At 47.1% G+C, this 25,116-nt stretch overlaps 1 protein-coding gene across 4 annotated transcripts in view; it reads left to right on the top strand.

Annotated features, from left to right (window-relative positions):
- OSBPL9 (oxysterol binding protein like 9) overlaps window positions 1-25,116 on the top strand; it is a 202,766-nt gene that overhangs the window by 3,567 nt on the left and 174,083 nt on the right. For all 4 annotated transcript variants that reach the window (XM_040360489.1, XM_040360487.1, XM_040360488.1 and 1 more), the window contains exon 2: window positions 12,455-12,505. In XM_040360489.1, the coding sequence (XP_040216423.1) occupies window positions 12,455-12,505 (51 nt within the window). The remainder of the gene's footprint in view (window positions 1-12,454; window positions 12,506-25,116) is intronic.

Below are 25,116 nucleotides of genomic sequence, written 5' to 3'. Positions count from 1 at the left end.
GACTTTTACTAAGGAGACTTACCTGTCCAGGGTACCTGCGATGACGGTAGCTGAAGCCGAGCAAACGCTCGGGTCTCGACTGCCCTGCCGCCACCCTCGGTCAGGGAATCAGGAAGTGAAGCCTTGCGGCTTCACCGCACGATTCACTACTGCGCATGCACGAGCAGCGCGGCGCACCGTGAATGGATGATGTCTCCTGGGACACACACAATGTCCCAGAAGACACCACTCCACCATTCCACAGGAGGCAGCCGAGGAACAGAAGAATGAAGATCAGGAAGTGGCAGATGAGGACAATCTGCCTAGCAACAGGCACTCAGGTATGTAAAAAAAAAAAAAAAAAGTTTTCCTTGGTGGAGCTCGGCTTTAAACACATTGCTAATAGTATTGGCTGCAGACCTAGTACAGGAGATCAATGCAGCCCGCCAGTGCCCCTGAGATGCAGCCCGCCAGTGCCCCTGAGATGCAGCCTGCCTGTGCCGGTAGTGTGATCTCGCGCTGTCACAGAGCTTGGTCTGAATTGGCGTGCAGCTGCTGTAACGATGTCCCGCTTCTTATGGCACAATGATTCCCATCATTGTATCCGTGTGCCGTCTATCACAAGAGGGGGTCTAGGAGGCGGGACATCATTGCAGCGGCTGCATGACGATTCAGATCAGCTCTGTGACACAGCGTGAGATCACGCTACCAGGCACTGGTGAAGCTGCATCTCATGACACTCGAGAGGGAGGGGGACTCTGACAGGGGCGCACCAGGATGACTAATGCGCGCCACCTGGCTCCATTATCTGCACTTTTTTTTTTTTTGGTGCACCACTACAGGAGACGGTTGGGGACTGCAGAGGTACTACAGGAGACGGTTGGGGACTGTGTGTATGGTACAAGAGATGGTTAGAGACTGGTTTAACAGACCTGGCCCTGTTTAACTGTGTCTGTGTTGTGTGCCTCTTCTTAGCGTGGTGTGTGTCCTCTGTGTCGGTGCCGCTGAGCAGGCACCATGTCCTTACTTCTGCTTTTACCTTTCTCCGGGCTTCTGAACTGCCCATGAAAACCCTGCTTCTTACTTGGTGTCACCCAGGTGTGTTCCACACCTCCATAGCGATGGCACTGGACAAAAGCCCAGGCACCATGAAGCAATTTTCGAGTCGCAATGGCGACCTGGCAGCTGGGATTTGTCGAGTCCTGCTGTAATACTACCAATGGTAGATTTAACAGACCAAAAGACAGCAAGTTGGAGGCACTCATTGATGGGGGTTTATGTACACTGTAATTGGGACACCTCTAAAGAAATGAGACTCATGTAGAAGAAACTCAGTGGGTTGTGGTGGAAGCCACAGAAATAAACTCCTTCTTTTTTTTTTTCCTCAAAAGCTTTCAGCAGCTGTTTTTATCACTTACTGAGTATGCAACGTCCTTATCTTTTAATCTCTGCCTATGTTCCAGCGTAAGGTGATTCCATGACTGCTGACCCAAGTGTCCTGTTTCAGGGTGGCACCTTGTAGTGTCTTAACCACTTGCTTACTGGGCACATATACCCCCCTCCTGCCCAGGTGAAATGTCAGCTTCCGGCACTGCGTCGCTTTAACCGACAATTGCGCAATTGTGCGACGTGGCTCCCAAACAAAATTGACGTCCTTTTTTCCCCACAAGTAGAGCTTTCTTTTGGTGGTATTTGATCACCTCTGCGGTTTTTTATTTTTTGCGCTACAAACAAAAAAAGAACGACAATTTTGAAAAAAAATACAATATTTTTTACTTGTTGCTATAATAATTAGCCCAATAAAAAAAAAAAAAAAAAATTTTTTAGTCTAGGCCGATACATATTCTTCTACATATTTTTGGTAAAAAAAAATAAAAAATCGCAATAAGCGACTGGTTTGCGCAAAAGTTATAGCGCCTACAAAATAAGGGACAGAATTATTATTTTTTTTTTTTTTACTAGTAATGGCGGCGATCTGTGATTTTTATAGCGACTGCGACATTATGGCGGACACATCAGACACTTTTGACACATTTTTGGCACCATTCACATTTATACTGCAATCAGTGCTATAAATATGCACTAATTACTGTATAAATGTGACTGGCAGGGAAGGGGTTAACACTAGGGGGTGAGAAAGAGGTTAAATGTATTCCCTATATAGTGTTCTAACTGTAGGGGAAGGGGGGTGACTGGGGGAGGTGACAGATCTGTGTCCCTATGTACAAGAGACACAGATCAGTCTCCTCTCTCCCTGACAGGACGCTGTCATTGTGAGAGCCGGTGATCTGACGTGCTGGTTCCATGTATCATGGAAGTTCCAGCGCATGCGCGAACTGATGCGCTGAGCTGGTTCCAGCCATCGGGAAAGTTCCGTCAAGCACTGCGCAGGTGCAAACTTGCTGACGGAAATCCCTGAACGGCGGCCGGCATCCAGGGCGACGTGGACTTAGAGGAAAGTGGCCAGTGGGCCTCACGTCCTCGCTTCGCTCGGACGGCTCGCTTCGCTCGCTCGGCCTCCTGGCTCTTTTTTTAACATCCTCCAATCCACGGGGATGTTAAGGAAAGAGCCTGGCTGCCGGGCGAGGTTCGGGGATTTCCGTCAGAAAGTTTGCGCCTGCGCAGTGAGTGGAGGAACTTCCCCCATAGGGGAACATTCAGGACAAGTCACCGGCAATGAGAAATGATCTCCTATGTTTACATAGGAGATCATCTCTCATTGGCCGCACAGATCGCCTAGCAAACGGCCACTCCGATTGGCCGTTCACGGCGATCTGTGATTGGCTGTTTTCAAGGGACACGGCCAGCACAGAAGTTCCCTGCTGCGCGCTCGGGAGCGTGTGCGGGGAACGAGGAAAGGGGCGGCAGTAAAAAGACGGCGTCCCAGAGAAGTAGAACCATACACATGGTCTGACTTTTTGACAACAAACTTCAAAATGAGCAGGTTTTTAAAAAAAATCCTACCATGTCTACGCTCCATCGGACAAACTTTTTCGGTTTTCATCGGACAAAAGTTCGCTCTGCAAACGGGCAAACTTTTCGGCAACAAAAGTCCTACGGTGCAAAGTCCTATCGTATGTACAGAAATCCATCGGACTTTAGTCCAAAGTACAAACAAGCATTCCCAGAACTAATGTTAAAATCAACCAACAATAGCAGAAGTTGACCAAAGGGTGGCGGTAAAGAGCAGGAAAAAACACGTGATTTTGGGAAAGTTTGCAGAAAAAGTCCTGCCGTGTGTATGCTATGGGCGTTCCCGGCCAACGCCCTTAAAACAAAAATCCACGGAAAAGTTTGTTTGAAGTTCGATCGTTAGTATGAGGCTTTATGAAACTGCATTTTTGTACAGGGACTAGAGTTTACTTTCTTCTTGTCGCTCTTCCATAAAGGCCAGATTTGTGGAGAGCACGACTAATAGTTGTCCTGTGGACAGATTCTCCCACCTGAGCTGTGGATCTCTGCAGCTCCTCCAGAGTTACAATGGTCCTCTTGGCTGCTTCTCTGATGAATGCTCTCTTTGCCCGGCCTGTCAGTTTAGGTGGACGGTCATGTCTTGGTAGGTTTGCAGTAGGGTTGTCCCAATACCACTTTTTTTAAGACCGAGTACAAGTACTGATATATTTTTCAAGTACTCGCCTATACCGATTTTTTTTTTTTTTTCATTACTGATAGGTGGCACACACTGGCTGGGCACTGATAGGTGGCACACACTGGCTGGGCCCTGATAGGTGGCACGCACTGATGGCTGGATGGCACTAACAGATGTCACTGATTGATGGCACTTATGGGCACGAGAGGATATATTTTTCTATGCTGCCTCTGCGACGCCCATCTTGGTACCCCCTGCACTCGGCCTCAATAAAGCGGCAGCAGACATCTTGTTACACCCAGCCCATGTAGGTTGGGCTGGGTGTAACAAGATGTCCACTGCTGGCATACTGTGGCTGAGTGCAGGGTGTACCAAGATGGGCGTTGGGATTTTCAAGCACTGACTGCGTAACGGAGCGTCACTTCAGTTTAACGAATGTGACGGTTCCGGTCTCCGATGGATGATGCGGCTGCCCCCTACAAGCTTACCCGCCTGAGGACGCGCTCACCGCTCCGCTTTGCTCTCCACCCCGCTCTGCTCTCTGCCCTCACCACCCTCTGCTCAGCTGACTCCATCCGCTGACTTCCTCTCACCCATCCCAGGAATCGGCATATGCATCGGGAGCATTTGTGCGAGTACAATACTCGCGCAAATGCTCGGTATCGGTCCCGATACTAGTATCGGTATCGGGACAATCCTAGTTTGCAGTTATGCCATACTCTTTCCATTTTGGGATGATGAACAGTGCTCCAAGAGATAATCAAAGCTTGGGATATTTTTTTTATAACCTAACCCTGCTTTAAACTTCTCCACAACTTTATCCCTGACCTGTCTGGTGTGTTCCTTGGCCTTCATGATGCGGTTTGTTGACGAAGGTTCTCTAACAAACCTCTGAGGGCTTCTGAGAACAGCCGTATTTATACTGAGATTAGAGGGCAGACAGATGGACTCTATTTATTAATTGGGTGACTTTTGAAGGCAATTGGTTCCACTAGATTTTAGTTGGGCTTGTTCTTGGGAGTAGTTATGGAAAATTCAAAATGCCTTGTGCATGCAGACCTCCCCAGGTAGTTCTCATAGCCTCCATGAGTGAAAGACTTGAAATTCAATGAATGAAAGGGGTGAGCCAGGTACACTGGGGATATAAGAGCTGGGTGTCCTCCAGCCACCAATTAGACAGGCTCTATCTGGCTTGCCCAGCTTCTAGTGCTGTGGTGCTTCACTGTATCCTGCCCCCATAGTGACATGTTTAACAATAGGAAGACATGGAGCAGGAGGGAGGAGAGCATCATATACCACTCTGTATATGCCAACATTTGTGACTCCAATAGTTATACTGCGGCAGGTTGGCACCCCTGGGCGAGCCGTCGTAGCTCCTGCGCATGCCTGGCGGTTGTGATGGCGGTCAGGCACCTGTGATCTCTCCACATGGAGACAGAACTGAGATCGGTCAACGTAAACAGACAGATCTCCGTGCTGTCAGGGGGGAGGAGAGCGAACTGTTGTACATACCAAGTATGAACAACAATCGCTCTCCTCACCCAAGCAGACCCCCCCACCATTAGAATCGCTTCTAGGACACAGTTAACCCCTTGATTGCCCCCCCTACTGTTAACCCCTTCTCTGCCAGTGTCATTTATACAGTATTCATTGCATTTTTATAGCACTGATTGCTGTATAAATGTCAGTGGTCCCAAAAGTGTCAAGTGTCCGATGTGTCCGCCACAATGTCGCAGTCCCGATAAAAAAAAAAAACGCAGATCACCGTCATTACTAGTAATATAAAATAATAAAAAAGAATTAATAAAAATGCCATAATTTATAGCTTCTATTTTGTAGATGCTATAAACTTTTGCGCAAACCAATCAATATTGGCTTTGTGTGTGTGTTTTTTTTTTTTTTTTTTACTTTTGCTATAATATCCCCCCCCCCCCCCAAAAAAAAACAAATTTCTTCCTCAGTTTAGGTCAATGTGTATACTTCAACATATTTTTGTTAAAAAAAAAAAAGTATACACATTGGCCTAAACCTAAGGAAGACATTTTTTTTTTTTTTTTTTTTTGAGGGGGATATTTATTATAGCAAAAGTAAAAAAAAAATTGTATATAGTGTTTTTTTTTTTTTTTTTTAAATTGTCACACTTTGTTTAATGCAAAAAAATAAAAATAAAAAAAATCGCAGAGGTGATCAATTGCCACCAAAAGAAAGCTCCTTTTGGTGGGGAAAAAATTACATGCATGTTGATTTTGTACAAAGTCGCACGCCCGCCCAATTGTCAGTGAAAACAACGCAGTGCCAAATTGCAAAAAAGGTGTCCTGGTCATTAAGGGGGCAAATCTTTCGGGGCTGAAGTGGTTAATGGTTGGGAGTTGCGGTGGAAGGTGTCACAAGCATATCTATTGTGTTGGATTTGAAATGATGAAAGTCACTGCTGGGTATTGCAGTAATGTTGGTGTTACATCAGAAGAACAAAGACTTGTTTTCTGGTTCTGCATGAACATTTAATGTGCTAGCAAGTACCTCATCGTGTATTATTCAGATCTGTGAATTTGTTCCAAAAATCATTTCCCTTAAGTGTTCCATGTGATGTGTCATCCCAGCTTTTATCATATGATTGTCATTTTATTGCCAGGAAATCCTTTCACTTGTTTGTGCCATTTAAAGGGGACATTTTGTAATAATTTGGTAGCTTAACTGGCTTCTTGCGCAAAAATCCAACTGTGTGAGTATAATTTTCGATGGAGACATAAAGGCCCAGATCCACAAAGATCTGCCTATCTTTAGGCAGGCGTAGCGTATCTCAGATACACTACGCCGCCGTAACTTAGAGCGTATTTTCCGTATTCAGAAAGAATTTGCCCTGTAAGTTACGGCGGCATAGTGTAAATGTGTTGGCGTAAGGGTGCGCAATTCAAATTACTAAGTTGTGGGCGTGTTTTATGTTAATACATCTTGACCCCACGTAAATGACGTTTTTTTTTTAACGGCGCATGCGCCGTCCGTGGGGGTATCTCAGTGTGCATGCTTGAAATCACGTCGCAAATAGTCAGTGCTTTAGACGTGAATGTAATTTACGCAAAGCCCTATTCGCGAACGGTTTACGTAAACAACGAAAAATTCGACGCTGTCCCTACGTCCATACCTAACATTGTGTATGCCTCATAGACCCAGGGGTAACGTTACGCCGAAAAAAGCCTTATGTAAAAAAATGCGCCGGGCGGACGTACGTTTGGGGATCGTTGTATCTTGCTCATTTGCATACTCTACGCGGTAATCAACGGAAGCGCCACCTAGCGGCCAGTGTAAATATGCACGTAAGATCCGACGGCGTACTAAGACGTACGCCAGTCGGATCGAGCCCACATTCAGTCGTATCTTGTTTTGTGGATAAAAAACAAAAATACGGCGGGGTATCGTAGAAATTACGTGGCGTATCAATAGATACGCCGGAGTAATTTCTTTGTGGATCTGGGCCAAAGGGTATATTATAGGCAGGGACTGATTCAAATTGTCTGTCTTTGTACACTAAAGAGCGCTGCAGCGTTTTTGTTCTGATAAGAGCATGAAGCTCCTCCTACTTATATAATTGGGTGCAGTGACGTTAAATTACAACTAAAACTGTCTCATTATCCTGTTTACTGATATCCCTGAAAGTGGAAAAGATCAAAAAAAATGTTGGGGTTGTCGCCAGAAGAGAAATCTTTCATTGGCGACACTAGTTCTGTCTTTGATGTTGACAGCCAGAGATTTCCTGTCATTTCCTGTTTTGGCTTTAGGACAGGAAATGAGCGTAAATCTGTCAAAAACTGGCAAGGTTTCCAAAATGGAGGGGGCTTTAACTGGGCTCTTAAAAGCGGAGTTTCACCCAAAAGTGGAACTTCCACTTAATCCACTCCTCGCCCCCTTACATGCCACATTTGGCATGTAATTTTTTTTTTGGGGGGGGGGGGGGTGGGGGCTTCAGGAGGAGTGGGACTTCCTGTCCCACTTCCTCCTTCTGCCGAGGGGCTGCTAAGGTGAATAGTCATATCGCCTTTTGGCAGCCCCTCCCTGTAGGCGATCGCCTGGGACACGTGACAGGTCCCAGGCGATCGCCTGTCCAATCACATGGCGCAGGGCTGCTCGTGCATGCGCAGTGGGTGCCCGGCCGTGAAGCCGAAAGCTGTCACGGCCGGGTCCCCACACTTCAAATGAAGACGCCGGCCAGAGAGGGGGGTGGGGAGAGGAGCAGAGCCCCGGCGGGCGTGTCGCTGGAACGTGGAGCAGGTGAGTGTTTTTTTAAAAGCCAGTTTTTGTAGCGGCTGACTTTTAATAAACATTAAAAATGACCCCTTAAGGCCTGGTTCACACCTCTGCATTTTTTAGTGCGTTTTCAGTTTTGCAGAAACGCACTACAGTCCATTTAACATGGTTTCCTAAGTATGGATGTAGTTTTTCATCTGTATTTTATGGAAAGGGCCAGTGACTTTTTTATGTTTTTTTAGTTCCATAGACTTCAATGGATGAAAAGCATGTATTAAAAAACGCAATATAGGTGTGAATCAGGCCTGAGGGTTGGTTCACACCTGATGCAGACCAGTGCATTTTTTTTATTATTTTCTGCATCAAACGCATAGAAAGTAGTTTATATGGGTTCCAGAAAAGTAAAAGTGTCTGCATTTCTTTTCTGCAAAAGAACTGTACTGAAATGCGGCAAAATGCATCATAAAACACAAAACAAAACTAGTAAACCTTTTGGGGGGGAAACACATCAAAAATGCTTTGGAATGCATTTGGACAGCCCTTAAAGTGATATTAAAGGCAATTTATTTTTTTAAATCACAAACATGCTATATTTGCCTGCGCTGTGCAGTGTTTTTTCAGAAAGCAGCCCCAATCCTTTTCTTCTCGGGTCCCTTGCTAGTGCTCCTGGCCCCTTCATCCTGCTGCTTGCCCCCAGAGCAAGCAACTTGCAATGGGGGCACTCAAACAGGCTTGCTCCTGAGCCGCTGCTGTGTGTCCATTCTCCTTGTTGGAGCTAATGGCTCCCACTGTGGTCCCAGCCAATGAACTGGGGGAGTCACTGGAGAGCCACTGCTCTTGTGCACATCGTTGGCTCACGATGGGGGGGGGGGGGGGAGGGAGCTGCACAGAGTTTTTTTTTTTTTTTTACCGTCATGCATAGAATGCATGACTGAAAATAAACATTGAGCCTTTAGAACCACTTTAAAGTGGATGTACGCCTGGGGGGGGGGGGGGGGGGGGGGAATATATATATTGTATAATTTTTTAATTTTCTGAAGACTTCTACCTGGTACAGTAGAGGATGTCAAGTCATCTGTGCCCAGTCTTGCCATAAAGAGTTAATCTGTCTCTAAGCGATCTCCTTTTTTTTAAATCTTTTTTCAGTAAGAAAAAAAACAAATGCACACGGATAAAGGTGTGCCATTACTTCCTCCTGTGCTAACTGACATCTCATTTCCTTATCTCGTGCACGAGCATTCCCAGCTTCACATTCTATCCACGGATCCTCCACTACAGCTGGCAAACGGTATATAACACATGCGCAGTAGTGACAGGGGGCCGTGAGTGTGCTCGGTTTCTCCTGTGTACGCACTTTTCCCTGACAAAACAAACGTGTAACGTGTCCCAAAAGGCTGCAAGTGGGACGCGTTTAGGGTCATGCCTAAGCGCATATTATTGCCGTCTAGGCGAGAATTGAGGAAGAAGAGTTTGTACCTGTCAAAGATACCCGCTCCCCATTTTAAAGAGATATTAAAGTGTTCTTCCTTTGTTTCAAATTTTTTTTATACTTGAGTGCTCTATGTAATGTTTTTGCACAGATCAGCCCAGGTCCCCTTCTTGGGTCCCTCGCCCTGGCTATTCCCTTCTGGCGAGTACCCCCACAGCAAGCAGCTTGCTATTGGGACACCCAAGCTGAGCCACTGCTGTATGTGTCCATTCAGACACGGAGCTGTGGCTCTCTTCTCCCCCCCCTCCCATTGGCTCCCGCTGCTGTCAAAGTAGTGAGTCAATGGTGCCTGCTGCTGTCTCAGCCAATGAGGAGGGAGAGTCCCAGACAGCTAAGGCTCTTGTTCAACATCTGAAGAAAAAAAAATGAAAACGGTGCCAAAGATACTGGATGGGAACTGGGGGTGCAAGGATTGGATAAAGCTACAGATCGCAGCCGCCATGATTTTCGGAATCCAAAGGCTGTGAGAAGAAAAATGGCAGCGCTGGTCTAAAAATGCCTATTTTATACCCTCTATTGGCCAGATTCAGGTAGGGCAGCGTAACTTTGTGCGGGCGTAGCGTATGGTATTTACGCTACGCCGCAAGTTAGAGAGAAAGTGCTGTATTCACAAAGCTCTTGCGGCGTAGCGTAAATGTGCCGGCGTAAGCGCGCCTAATTCAAATGAGGAAGAGGTGGGCGGGTTTTAGGGAAATTAAGCATGACCCCACGTAAATTACGTTATCAACGAACGGCGCATGCGCCGTCCGTGGACGTATACCAGTGCGCATGCGTCGGATAGAATGCCTAAGATACGTTGAACACTGCCTACGACGTGAACGTAACTTACGCACAGCCCTATTCGCGTATGACTTACGCAAACGATGTAAAAAGATAGGCTTGTTCCGACGTCCATACCTTGCATGGGCTGCGCCACCTAGGGAGCAGCTTTATATTTACGCCGGCGTATCTCTTACGTAAACGGCGCAACTAATTGCGGCGGGCGCACATACGTGAATCGGCGTGTCTTGCTCATTTGCATATTCGACACGGAAAACAACGGAAGTGCCACCTAGCGGCCAGCGTAAATATGCACCCTAAGATACGACGGCGTAGAAGACTTACGCCGCTCGTATCTTAGCCTAATTTAAGCGTATCTGGTTTCCAGAATACGCTTAAATTTACGACGGCGTAGATTCAGAGTTACGACGGCGTATTTACTGCTACGCCGCCGTAACTCTCTCTGAATCTAGCTATATGTTGAGATCTATCCCTATGGTGTAATGGATACATAATCACAAACCCAGATAAATCTTAAATGAAGTGCAAACAATGCAATAGAGTATAAAGGTGCTCAAAATTACAATATGTGACGTATGCAATAAAGCTCATGGTTTAAAAAACATTACATAAATAGTCCATAATTGTAGTGATCTAAAAAAAAAAAAGGGGGGGGGGGGAGTTTAAAGTGATAATTAAAGTTCATGATGCAAAAAATGGTAACTCATCTCTTCAGCCCTGTACACACGATTGGTTCATCTGATGAAAACGTTTTTTTTTTATCCATCAGTGAAAAAAAATAGAACCTGTTTTAAATTTCTCTTATGGTTAAACTGATAGATAAAAACGATCGTCTATTGGGAAATCCATCAGTCAAAAATCCATGCATGCTCAGAATCAAGTCGAAGCATGCTCGGAAGCATTGAACTTAATTTTTCTCGGCACGGCATAGTGTTTTGCGTCACCGCCTTGGACACGATCGGATTTTTAACCAATGGTGTGTAGGCAAGACTGATGAAAGTCGGCTTCATCGGATATCCGATGGAAAAAAATCCATCAGATTAGATTCCATCAGATATCCCATCGTGTGTACAGGGCTTTAGATGTCGATCAAATGTGTAAACATGCCACCCAGTGTGATCCTCCACCAGTCATACAAAACAAACTCACCGGATTTAATGGCTGGTAAAATAATAAACCAGCAACTGCGACTTTAAGCAATCCATGCTTTAATCCACAATGCTGTTTAGGCTGCAAGCTGTCCTTTCCAGATCCTGTAACTACGACATTTTTTCATCTTCATGAATAGAATGCATTAAAGCGAAGTTCCAGACTTTTTTTGTTTTATTAAAACTCTGCAGCTACAAAAAGACACTTGCCTGTTCCACGGCTGCCCAGAGCGTTGCTCCTCCCCTCTGCCGGCACCGTCATAGCCACTGTGGACACCCAGTCGTGACCGCTTTTGGCTTCACAGCCGGGCATGCACTGCGCATGCGCGAGTCGTGCTGCGCCCGTCACGTGTCCCAGAAGATTGCTGGAAGGGAGAGGTCGCCTAGAGGAAGAGTCACCTAGGAGGAAGGGGGTACAGGAAGTCCCACTCAAAACTAAGCACCCCCCCCCCAAAAAAAATTGCATGCTAAATGTGGCATGTAAGGGGGCGAGGAGTGCTTAAAGTGGAAGTTCCATTTTTGGGTGGAACTCTGCTTTAAGTTAAAAAAAATAATTCTGCCTTTAGCACCACTTAAGAAAAAAAGTGCCATGGTCCGCTTTAACTATTTAGGAAGATTCTGTTTAGGGACATCCATAGTCTTGCCACGTATGGACAGATTAAAGGGGTTGTAAAGGTTCGTTTTTTATTTTCTAAATGGGTTCCTTAAAGCTAGTGCATTGTTGGTTCACTTACCTTTTCCTTCGATTTTCCTTCTAAATGTTTTTTTTCTTTGTTTTCTTTGTCTGAATTTCTCACTTCCTGTTCCTCCTCAGTAAGGTGTTCAGTAAGCTGTTCTGACTGACTTTCCACCACTCGGATGATGGTGGAAAGCTTACTGAGGACAAACAGGAAGTGAGAAATTCAAACACAGAAAAAAAACATTTAGAAGGGAAATCGAAGGAAAAGGTAAGTGAACCAACAATGCACTAGCTTAAAGGAACCTATTTAGAAAATAAAAGATGAAGTTTTACAACCCCTTTAAGTACAAATTGGGTTCTGGCTGTCCAAATTTTATCTTTATTAGGAGAGAGCTTGTGGTGTCTGACCTCAGAGAGGTGGGTGTGTAATCGTTGGATTGGTAAGCAGAGTTGTACCATTTTAATACACTGGCTCTGTAACAGAATGATTGTGTAGATGAAATATTTGTGATATGATTGTCTAATACTCCTTTTCCTTTTTTTAACAGTCAAAAGACAAAATGATGAGAGGATCCCGGAGAGGCTGTGTCCGTCTTAGGGTAAGTCCAGGTTATTAATTGTTTCAGCCATTTCTGTGTGTTTTGCTTTTACAGTGTGTTTGTTTTTTTAATATTTTTTTAATGCTAAAATATACAATTCATTTTTACATTGGACTATATGAATTAACTTGTTTGTGGTCCAGTAACTCCTTGTATGATTGCACGTTGTCCAAATAAGTGTACAGTAACATGTCTGCTAAAGTGCTTTCTAGGGCCGAAACAACTAATCAATTAATCGTCAACTAATCGATTTATGAAATTAATCGATTACAATTTTCATAATCAATTAATCGGCCAGTAACCTATTGGGGTTAAAACTCAAATTAGCCCTTTTTAGAACAAAATGGCTACTGTAAATATTACTTTCACTGTCCCACAGTAAAAAAAAAATGAAACCCCTTACAGTAGCGATTATTTGCTATTTTTTGTACTTATTTTTGTGTTTTTTTTTTTTTAACCCCAAAAAAAACATCTCCGGCTGGGGTCACACTACAGTTCATTTACATGTTTTCCTATGGGACACGTTCACATCCATGATTTTTTTTTTTTAGCTGCTGCGTATTTGGAAAGGGCAAGGACTTTTTAAAGCAAAACGGTGCTATTTTTTTTTTGGTTCAATATACTTCAATGGAGAAGCTGCAGAAAAGCATGTAATGTGTTTTGTAATCTGCCCAACAACAAATTGGCCCCAAAAAAATAAAAAAATGCAAATTTTTTTTTTTTTAAGGCTATTATCCGATTTAATCGAAACAATAATCGGCCAACTAATTGATTATGAAAATAATCGTTGGTTGCAGCCCTACACCAGAGTGACATGAAAGCTGCCATTGCTGACCGATGTCCTGCTGACTCCTTCACTCCAATACTTCCAATCATTGACCTGGGGCCCTTCTGCAGATAAGGCTTTCCGACTTTTTATTAATCTACAATCTTTTCCTGTAGCAGTGTACTGAAGACAGACCATCAACTATCATTGTCAGGAGGTCAGCAGTGGCATTCTCCATAATAAGATTTTTTTGGACCCATCTCTATTCAGGGAAGGTAGGACTAGAGTTGCCACCTCATTCCTTTAAAACAGAACACATATTAATTACACAGGTTCTGAGGCTAATTTAATGCAAATAAGGCACCAAGTGAGTTTAATTACCTCCTTAATCAGCCACAGAACCTGTGTAATTAATATGTGTTCTGTTTTAAAGGGATGAGTTGGCAACCCTAGGTAGGACAGTCTCACTGGGGGAGATTTACTAAAACTGGAGCACTCAGAAGCTGGTGCAGCTGAGCCAATCAGCTTGTTCAATTAGGCTGGGTTCGCACTACCAGCGGCTACGGCTCACAGCAGGGGGTCCGGTGCATCCCAGTTCACCGTTTCGGGTGCGATTCAGGTCTGGATTTTTGGCTGAATTCGCACCTGAAACGAACCAGAAGAGGCACAGAACTCTTCTGCAATTTGGACTGCGGCTGTCCCGGAGGTGTGTGACTTCGCTCCATTGAGAGCCGGTCACACTCTCCTGCTATACGAATTGGATGTGGTGAAAAGCCACATCCAATTCGCATCAGTGTGAACCCAGCCTTAAACTTTGGAAATAAATCCTGGAAGCTGATTGGGTTTTATGCACAGCTGCACCAGATTTGGCATCCTTCAGTATTGGTAAATAACCCCCACTGTAATGTATTGTGTGCTGAACTGTTCTGAGGAAAAGACCCAGAGGGATAGTTTACTATTCCTGGAACTGACATAGCTGCTGACATCTAATGTGCAATGTTCCTATGATTCAGGTAATCGATAAACCACTATTTATTTTTAAAAAACAAAAACACTATTTTAGGTTTGCCAATCCTGTATTCAGTGTCAGATGATCACAGGCAAGAGACCAAGGCCCAGATTCACAAAGGAGATACGACGGAGTATCTCGGATACGACGGAGTATCTCGGATACGACGGAGTATCTCGGATACGACGGAGTATCTCGGATACGACGGAGTATCTCGGATACGACGGAGTATCTCGGATACGACGGAGTATCTCTCAGATTATCTATGCGACTGATTCATAGAATAAGTTACGCATAGTTAGCCCTAAGATCCGACAGGTGTAATTGTTTTACACTGTCGGATCTTAGGATGCAGTACTGCGGCTGCCGCTGGGGGGGGAGTTTGCGTCGTAAACCAGCGTCGGGTATGCAAATTGGTAGTTACGGCGATCCACGACGGTTTTTCGCGTTCGCTACGTCGCTGCTAGTCTAGTTTCCCGTCGCAAAGTTAGTCGTCGTTTTGGGTGCCCTAACTTTACACAGCACACATATGTGCTGTATAAAGTATGGCCGTCGTTCCCGCGTCGAAATTTAAAAATTCACGTCGTTTGCGTAAGACGTCCGGGAATACAGAAGTACGCTACGCACGTCGCCGTTCGAAAAAATGACGTCAGTTCGCGCAAAGCACGGCGGGAATTTCAGAACGGAGCATGCGCAGTAGGTCCGGCGCGGGAGCGCGCCTAATTTAAATGGCACACGCCCCTTTGAATTACGCGGGCTTACGCCGGAGGCCGCCGGCGTAAGTTTTCATTGCAAGTGCTTTGTGAATCAGGCACTTGCGACGAAAACTTGCGGTGGTGTAACGTATCTACGATACGTTACGCCGCCGCACTTCTACGTGAATCTGGCCCCAAATTACTTATTTTCACTGCAACCATAAAAGTCTGCATGTTAAAAACGTAAAGTTATAGTCCTGTTCTTTTGTTTATAATTGGAGGCTAATTTATATTATTAATAATAATAATAATATTATTTTTATTTTTTTATATCCAAAGGCAGCAATAAATCCACAAAATCAAACCCTGTGCAAGTTAATTACTGTTTAATAAACTTTAAAGTGGATGTAAACCCGATTTTTTTTTTTTTTTTTTTTTTTTTTTTTTTTTTTGATGTCACAATGTACAGTATAAGATTTCCTATCATCTGTGCCCAGTCTTGCCACACAGAGTTTTCCTTTTTTTTTTTTCTTTTTTAAAGTGTATTTTGTGCGTGTGCTCGAGAAAGGAGCCGGACTACAGGAGTTGGGAGTAGGCAGGCCTCCCCCAGAGGCAATCTGCCACCTTTCTTCATGCCCCGGGTGGCAATGGCGGGTGTGTGAGGGGGTCCTCCCACACAGCCCGCCCTACCTGCTCCGCTTTGAAGCCCAACGGGGCAGAGGGACTCCCTATAAGGGAGTGAGAGGATTAGCCCACTCAACCAGCCCCGTCAGTCCTTCGCCTCTCTTTTAGAGACCGCGTGGTCAAAGTGCGTGTGTGTTAACCCAATTTCGAGTGCATGTGTAGGTGTGGTGGTTTTTGTGGGAGGGGGGTGGGTGTACTAAGCGCAGGCTTACCTCGCATAGCACACCCACCGGGAGCCGGGCTGAGACCACCAAACTCAATTCACATGTAGCCGAGACCAGGATCCGAACCCCTAGCTGCAGAGGTGAATGGCTTGTCAGCGCAGTGCCAATCGCGTTGAGCCACCGCAGCTCCCTCCAGCTTCCAGTTTCTGATGTGTGTGTGTGTGTGTGTGTGTGTGTGTGTGTGTGTGTGTGTTTTTTTTTTTTTTTTTAAGTATACTTTTATTTATTTTTTATTTTATTTTTTTGCCACACAGAGTTAACCCAGCTCTGAGCAATCCTCTTTTATTGTCTTAAAAAAATTGACTTACAGAGAAAATCCTTTGCCCGTTCCGCCCCCTTGCTGTGAGTGACAGGTTATTTACATATCTCATGCACTAGCCTGGAGACAGGATATATTTTTTAATTCCCACCCCCACTCCTTTTCTGAAGTCATGTGGTGACTTTTCTGGATTTTGACTGGATGTTAGTGCTCATAGCAAAATTTAGTGTAAGGAATACATAGGAAAAAATGCATGTTGACAAGGGGAGTGTAGAGGAGGGTGGGGAGTCTACTGACATCACGACTCCACCCACCAAGCTCCAGACAACAGATCCACCCACAGAATCTGCAGTTTTTCAGTTCTTATAACAGACAGAGAGGGGAGACATTTGACAGGTAAGGATACATGCAGGAGGCATCTATATCCTTATAGATCAGCACTATGGCAGTAGTTTAGAAAGGATGAGAGGGGTTTACATCCACTTTAATTGTGCAACAATATTCTTAAAGTGCATGTGCAAAGAGTTCAGAAAAGTATCCGTGTTCTGTAGAAATCCTTATGTGACAGCTGATATAATAAACTGAAGGTGTCCTCACACTTCCACTTCCTATTGAAATAATGTGCTTCCCTACGTGATGCCCCATGCCGCCAGTGTAGCAGTTTGTACACAATGGCAAGCGCTCATTGGTCAGTCAGCGCAGCCAATAAGAAGTAAATCTGAGGCCCAGAAGATAGCTGACCAGTTAGTGCTTGTCATTGAAAGTATTACAATGGAAACTAACTATGAGATTTTATTGTATTGTATTTTATTGTTTTTATTGTATTGCAGTGTACAGACTATTAAGGCTCATACACATGATCGGATTTTACGACGGGAATTGTGTGATGACAGGCTGTTGTTGGAAAATCCGACTGTCTTGTACACTCCATCGGACAATTGTTGTCGGATTTTCCGCCAACAAATGTGGGATAGCATGCTTTAAAATTTTCCGACAACAAATGTGTGTTGTTGGATTATCCGATCGCGTGTACACAAGTCCATCGGACAAAACTCGTACAAGCACGCATGCTTGGAAGCAATGCTAACCATAACGCAACATTGGCAAAAGTTGCCCAAAGGGTGGTGCTAAAGAGCTGAAACCACATAGCTTTGGGTTTGTTGGCCGACAATTCTTTGCCGTTTTTGTATGCAAGACAAATTCCTGGCCAATGCCTGTGACGGTAGTAGAACATATCCCCGTCAAGCATTCCCTTCTTCCCATAAAAGAAAATCACCCAGTATTCCATGAGTAGAAATCCCTGGAATCGCCTAATCCACACATGATCCAAAGCTTAATGCTGGAACAAGAGACACTTTAATGGCAGCATTCAGCTAGCTATATACAGTTTACAAGCTAATCATCAATCAAAGAACAATGAAATCTCCACCCATTTCCACACAATGGGCTCCAATACAGATTATAGGTAGACACTCCGGTGCCGACCCTGACAGACATATTTCTTTAGATAATGACATCAGTGAAGTTAATTACTACAACGAAGCAATCAGAATAATTAACATGAGCCAATTATCTAATCATTTAGCCTGATGATACAATACACATCTCTTAAGGGTAAACGCAGGTCTTCTTCACACACACAATAAATCAATTACCCTTTAGAATAGAGAGCTGGCTGGTGATGGGACATTAGCACTTCAACAGTCTGTTATGCAGAGGAATGAGTCACACATGAAATCACCTTTTACACCTAACACACACAGCATTAAATTAGCAGGGAGAGAATTAGACTGAAGCATATAGGCAATTGCATACAAGTCCTTCACAATGCCCTTCGGACAAAAGTCTTACTCCTTGTCCACTGAAAATCTGATTGTGTGTACCAGGCTTAACGCTGACAGTATGGGGCATCCCGACCACTATGTGTAGCAGGGTCCAGAGGGGTGGCCAGGATGTTTTGGAGTTAGTGTGGTGGTGTGTGTTGTGTGTTTTTTTTGGTGTGAAAAAGTGAACTTGCCATTTGACCAGTAATATTAACCGATATTTATATTATATGTAGTTTTTTTTTAAACATAATTTAAGATGTAATAAGAACAAAAGGTGTGGGTAAATATTTACCCACTAAGAGGGAGAAGTCGTCTAACTTTGGGAGGTTTCTTCTAACATCCTGTTGCATTTTATGGGACAGGAAGTGAAGGCAAATCCAAACTTCAAAAGTAATACCTTTTTTTATGAGCTGCTTTGATCAAAAATAGTGTTTGTTGTGAATCGTCCACATTCTACACACTTTGTGCCAACATAAAATTATTATCAATATGTGCCACGCTTCTCAGTATATTATAGGTGCAGTCCTGTGATCAATATCCTAAACCTGCAATACAAAAAAAAATTAAATCATTAAAAATAAGACTCAGTGTTGTATATAAATGTGCAATCGCATCAGAAAGCCTCTGTTATGCCAGTGTTCATTTTCTTCTATTCGCCACCATTCTGTGCCAATACTTTCATGAGTGATATTTGCAACACCCTCCACCAGATGTGCTCTCACCTGGGGTACATGACTGTAACAGTCAGGGGTTAACGCCATTCACGATATTCCATTCCACCAACACAAGACAGCTTATCCGACAATCCAGCAGACCGGACCCATTGGATTTTTCCCCAGAATGACGAGACACAAGCTCTGTTTCTGGTTCCGAAACAAATGAATACTTTAATGGTAAACTCAGCTGGTTATATACAGTTACAAAGCATGCTGCAGTAATCGCAGGGACAATGAAACACTCCACCCACAACATCACACAAAGGGGTGCTCAATACACATTCCGTCGGATAATGACATTCAGGTGAGCTTATTACTCATCATTACCCAGACGTTCTCACTCTGCGATAAGTTATCCTCACCTGCTACACAAAACACATTCCTTTAGTAAACATAAATGACATGCTAATCCACTACACCTGAAAGGTCAGACTTCTGGCACCGAATCTACAGGAGTCAATTACTATAGCCTGACATGGCAGACATCAGGACTTTTGGAGTGTGTTAACTCACAACACATATTGGCATCGATAGAACTTTCACACAATACAGGGCTTGTTAGCATAGCACAATGAAATATCTTAGGAGCCAGACTCAATTAACACCTCAACAGTATGTGTGTCCCCACATGAATGTGTCACGCTGCTATTGACCTGTTGGGGTCAGAATTAACCACCTGTAATATTTCAAAATATAATTTCTCAGTCATCCTATGCCCCTATTGGACATAGGATGACCCTAGACCCAAGAGTCATTAGTGAAGCTGGCACAGGAGAACCCTGCATCCTTCAAAAGTCTCTGGGTATCACCGTCAATTCCATTACAATGACCGTTCCACTAAGTATGGTTGTTACCCACTTGCGTCCGCCATATGTTTGGTGGTCTCCCTCTCCACCGCTGAGCAGAGATATTGAGTGGAGTAAGCATATTTTAAAGGGACATACAGCGATATTGCGAAGTACCTGTGAAGATTATCTGACTGGGAACATTTGAAGAAGTCCACTATTGGGAACGGTCATATACCCCAGGTGAGGGCACATCTGGTGGAGGGTGTTGTAAGTCACTCATGAAAGTATTAGCAGAGAATGGTGGCAATTAGAAAGAAAATTAACACTGGCATAACTGAGAAGCTTTCTTATCTGATTGCACGTTTTTTAATATTTTTTTAACAGTACAAGTTTTTTATTTTTTGAAGACAGACGACAAACAAACATACAAATCCATGACAGTACAAGCCACAGAGGCAACAGAATGATTGCAGAAAGTCAAAGCATTTCAGCAGCTAGTTAATACATCCATGGCAGGGTAGCAGACCATTTACACAGTTCCTAGGGCATATACCATAAGCAGTACAGTCGCCAGGTTCGAGACACATCCCTATAGGCAACCACCCCCCGGGTGTCCTCCCTGCACCACCAGCCCCCCCCGCCCGAAGTGGGGGGAAAAGGTGGATAGGGGAGGGGGGGGGACAGCGAGGAGAAGGGCGGGGGGAAAAAGCCACCCAACCACCAGACCCCTCAGTCAGGAGCCATCACAGGGGGACCATCAACAGATAAGGTAGAAGAGTCAATCCAGTTCGACCAGATTTTTTCAAATTTCGCTGGACAGTTTCTGCTTTCATACGTTAACCTGTATAATGGGAGGACCCTATGAATCGTAGCAAGCCAGGAGGACACTGTGGGGAGCTCAGTGCCCCGCCATCGAAGCAGGATCTCCCTTCTGGCATAGAATAATGCAAAGGTGATGCTCAGTTTGGTGTACCTGTCACCCTCAACCTCGCCCAGGTAGCTAAGGAGGAACACTTTCGGATCCAGCACAAATTCTACCCCACTGCGGTCCGCTAGGACCTCCGCCACCCCCCCCCCCAGTATGAGGCTAGCCCGGGGCAGGCCCAGACCATATGAAGGAACGAGCCCGTATCCCCCAGGCACCTAGTGCACCTGGGGCTCCTAGAGGGGTAGATCTTAGCCAGTCTCTGCGGGGTATAGTAGGCCCGGTGCAAAAATTTTAGTTGTATGAATCGGTCTCTAGAGGCAATCATAGACGGAAGAAAGGAAGAGACACATTCCTCCCAAATCTCCTCGTCTAGATCCGGGATGTCAGCAGTCCATTTGGCCAGGACCCCCGCCGTGTTCGTGTCGTACGCCACCGTGAAACGCAGGTATAGGGACGAAAGGGGCTTCCCCATGACACCCGAGATCAGGAGGCGCTCAATCGAATCCGACTCGAGCGTCACCGGTTCCGGGAATTGGGCCGCGAGTGCGTGCCTGAGCTGCGCATACCGAAAAGCGAGGGAGGATGGAACCTTGTGGAGCCGGCTCATCTCCTGAAAGGGCATCACCACGCCCCCCGGCATAATATGCCGGAGGGTAAGGATGCCCCGCCGAGCCCAGACCACCGGGTCGGGGACCGTATTCAGGTGCGGGAGAAGAGGGTTACCCCAAAGCGGGGTGTGCGGGGAGACAGTGTTGGGCTTCAACATTCGAGCCCTGGAGGTCGCCCACACCCGAATAACTGTCACCATGGGCCCCGTGACGGAGGGGTGGGCCCTGCGCCCCCGAAATACCAGGTTGGATAAGGCAGCGTAGGATCCCAGGACAGCCGCCTCTAAGGTGACCGCCGGGTTCTGTCGTGGCTGAGAGAACCACCACCGGACCGTCACTAGGACTGCCGCCCAGTAGTATGCAATAAAGTTGGGGAGAGCCAACCCACCCCCTGACAGAGGAAGATAGAGGGAGCGTTTTGCAACCCGGGGAGGACTACCCGCCCACACGAACGACACTACTATACTGTCCAGACGTCGAAAGAAGGACTTCGGGATAATGACAGGGGTCTGGCGGAAGAAATATAGCAATTTGGGGAGTATAACCATTTTAATAAGGTTTCCCGTCCTACCGGTGAGAGGGGGAGAGCACGCCACGTCGCACAGCGTTTGGTCAGGTGGTCTAGCGTTGGGAGGATATTCTTTTCCATGTATGACCCCGACTCGAGACCCACCCTTACCCCCAGATAGGTGAATTCGTCCACCCATCGTAGAGAAGTGTGAGTGTCGGTGCGGATCAGCGAGGGGTGGAGCGGGAGCAACACCGACTTGTCCCAATTTATTCGCACTCCCGAGAAACGCCCAAACGTCTCAAAATGCGCCAGCGCATTACGGAGAGATGCAGAAGCGTCTGCCAAATACAGCAGAGCATCGTCGGCATAGAGCGAGAGTTTCTCCTCAAGAGGACCCACCTTAACCCCTCGGACCTCCGGGTCTCGTCGGATGTGCGCGGCTAGTGGCTCCAAAGCCAGGGCAAATAATGCCGGTGACAGTGGGCAGCCCTGTCTGGTCCCCCTCTCCAAGGAGAAGGAAGGAGACAGGGTCCCGTTGGTGCGAATACGCGCCTTGGGGTGAGCATACAGCATTTGTATCCAGGACAGGAAACGGGGACCAAAACCGAATCGCGACAAAACCGCCCAGAGATAGCCCCACTCCACCGAGTCGAAAGCCTTCTCGGCATCAAGTGAGGCCACCACTCCGGGGTCATCAGGGCCCGCCAGCGCCAGGTGAGTATGTAAGCGGCGAAGATTAATATCGGTGCCGCGACCGGGCATAAAGCCCGTCTGGTCCGGATGGACCAAGGCCGTGATGACGGTGTTGAGCCTATTTGCAAGGATCTTCGCGAAGAGCTTTGCATCAACATTGAGGAGAGAAATGGGACGGTACGATGAGCACAGGGTAGGGTCCTTACCGGCCTTAGGGATTACCACAATTACTGCCTCGCACATCGAGTCCGGGAGTGCTCCCGCCTCTGAGGCCGAGGAAAAGAGGGATTTTAGTCTAGGGGCCAGATCTTCCTCATGAGCCTTAAAGAATTCCACCGGGAACCCATCCGGTCCCGGAGTCTTTCCCTTCTGCATCATCTTTAGAGCGGCGTGTATCTCCTCAAGCTTAAATGGGGCATCTAGTTTGCGCACAGAAGAGGGAGTGAGAACAGGGACGTCCACCTCCTCCAGGTAGTTCAAGAGATCGGGTAGATCATATGCCACTTTGGAGCTATATAGGCGTTGGTAGTAATCAGCGAAGCATCGGTTGATCTCCCGTGGAGTGGAGTGGAGGGTCCCCTCCCCGTCCCTGACCTGTGCAATGGCGGACAGACCCGACTGCTCCCTAGAGAGCCAGGCCAAAAGTCTTCCCGTCCGCTCCCCCTGTTCAAAAATGCGCTGAGACTGGTGAAGGAGCTTTTTCTGTGTCAGGGCCGTCCGTAGAAGAACAGCCTGCTGCGTCAGGGACTGGAGGCGGGAGTAATGGTGGGGTTCGCGGGTGCGAACATACAGGGCTTCTTGCCTAACCGCCTCCCCCTCTACCTTAGTGAGCTCGGCCCTTCGTTCCCTCCGGACCCCCGCAATGATTGACTGGTAGTGACCCCGGGAGGAGGCCTTAAAGGCGTCCCACACCACGGTCTCCGCCGCCGTGCCTGGGTTGTCTACCCAAAAGGCGCGGAGGGTGTCTTGGAACCTGGGCTCCACCTCCGGGTCAGAGACCCAGAATCTGGAAAGCCTCCAGAGGGTGTCGGTCGGGTCGGTCGTCAGAGTCAGTGAGAGAAGCAGGGGGGCGTGGTCTGAAATCCCGCGAGGAAGAATAGTGATGTCACGAACCCTGGGCAGAACCGGCGCCCCGACATACGCCAAGTCGATTCGAGAGAAAGATCTATGGGTGGCCGAATGGCAGGTGAAAGCCCGAGAATCCGGGTTCTTCCATCGCCATACGTCCGTGAGGCCGTACGTGTCCGCCCATTCCGCCAATCCCTGGCGAGGTAGTGCCCGATGAGGTGAACCTGTCCATACCAGTGTCCGGGACCAGGTTGAAATCACCCATCAGGACCACATTGTCGCAGGGAAACTGCGCCAACTTGGCCGCAAGTACTCCCAGGACCCCCAGGGAGGCAGGAGGGGGCAAATACAAACCCACTAGGGCCCACGGGAGACTGTAGATCAGGGCGTGAACCAGCACAAATCTGCCGTCTGGGTCAAGGACCAAATCTAGGAGCTTGAAGGGGAGTGATTTAAGCACCAGGATACTAACCCCTCTGGCGTAGGTGGAGTACGTTGAGTGATAGTGGTGGCCCACCCAAGGTTTTTTAAGACTAAGTGTCCTGCTACCCACCAGGTGCGTCTCCTGCAACACACAAACATGGGGGCTGTGCTTTTTAATAAATTGAAAAACGAGAGACCGTTTAATCGGGGAGTTGAGGCCCCGTGTGTTCCAGGAGAGGACATCAAGTGTAGCCATGGTAACCCCCCGAGAAGATCACAATAGGAGCATTTAAACATATACGGCCTGGACCGTTCACCCCGGCCAGAGTCTGGCCAAAGGAAGGGTCCCGATCCACCTTCAAAGCAATCAATAGAAAGAAAAATAACAGTACTGTCATATAACACATAACTATAAAACATAACAGGGCGCCAACTGGGCCCCCCAACCCCCCACAGGGAGTCCCCTCAGGGGGATTACTCACAGTCATCCGGTGAAGGGTGCAGGAGAATAAGTGTTACCGCTCGGTCAGCGCGGCAGGGACTCGGCCCAGGCCGCAGCATCCCTCGGGGAGGTGAAGAAGTGTACCCTCTCTCCATCTTGTACCCGGAGTCTTGCGGGGAAGAGCATGCTGTATTTAACACCGCGGTCCCTAAGCATGGCACGGACATGGTCGAATGACTTACGCTGGCGCTGTGTGTCCACCGAGTAGTCCGGGAATATCAGGAGCCTGGCGTTCTGGAATTTGAGTTCCCCCTGCAGACGTGCAGCCCGGAGGACGGTGTCTCTGTCGCGGTAGTGGAGGAGTTTGAAGATGAAGGTGCGCGGGGGGGCTCCCACCGGGCCCCTGGTCGCCGGTATGCGGTGGGCCCTCTCAATGGAGTAGTAGGGGGAAAATCGGGCGCCCGGGAGGAGGACTGGGAGGATCTGTTCCATGAAGGCGACCGGGTCTGTACCTTCCGCCCCCTCCGGGAGGCCGAGGACCCTCAGGTTGTTGCGGCGGTTTCTATTCTCGGCGTCTTCCGCTCTGTGCTCCAGGACCTTCACCCTGGCCTTCAGCGACTGGATGTCGGTGTGGTGGTCCCTCTGGATATCCTCCATATCCTCCAGGTCCGAGACCCGTCTCTCCGCCTCCGACACGCGGTCCCGGAACGAATCGAGGTCACGGCGTATGAGCGCCGTTTCCGCCTGGACGTGGTCGATCTTGACCGTGAGGGTGGACTGGCAGGTGGAGATCGCCGCCATGAGAGCCTCAAAGGCTGCTGAGCCAGCCTGGATCGACTCGTCCCGCGGGGGGTCCACGTGAGACGCCATGCGGCGTGTAGAGGCCTGCACTGTAGGCCCAAGCTTCGGCGGGGTGGCCTCAGCGGCGGTATGACGGCGCGTCCGGCTACCCTTGTTGGACCGGCGCATTC

Source organism: Rana temporaria, chromosome 7, assembly GCF_905171775.1.
Source record: "Rana temporaria chromosome 7, aRanTem1.1, whole genome shotgun sequence".
In the NCBI taxonomy this organism is placed as follows: Eukaryota; Metazoa; Chordata; class Amphibia; order Anura; family Ranidae; genus Rana; species Rana temporaria.
Note: the sequence above shows the minus strand (reverse complement) of the source record. Positions and strands in the feature narration are given on the sequence as shown.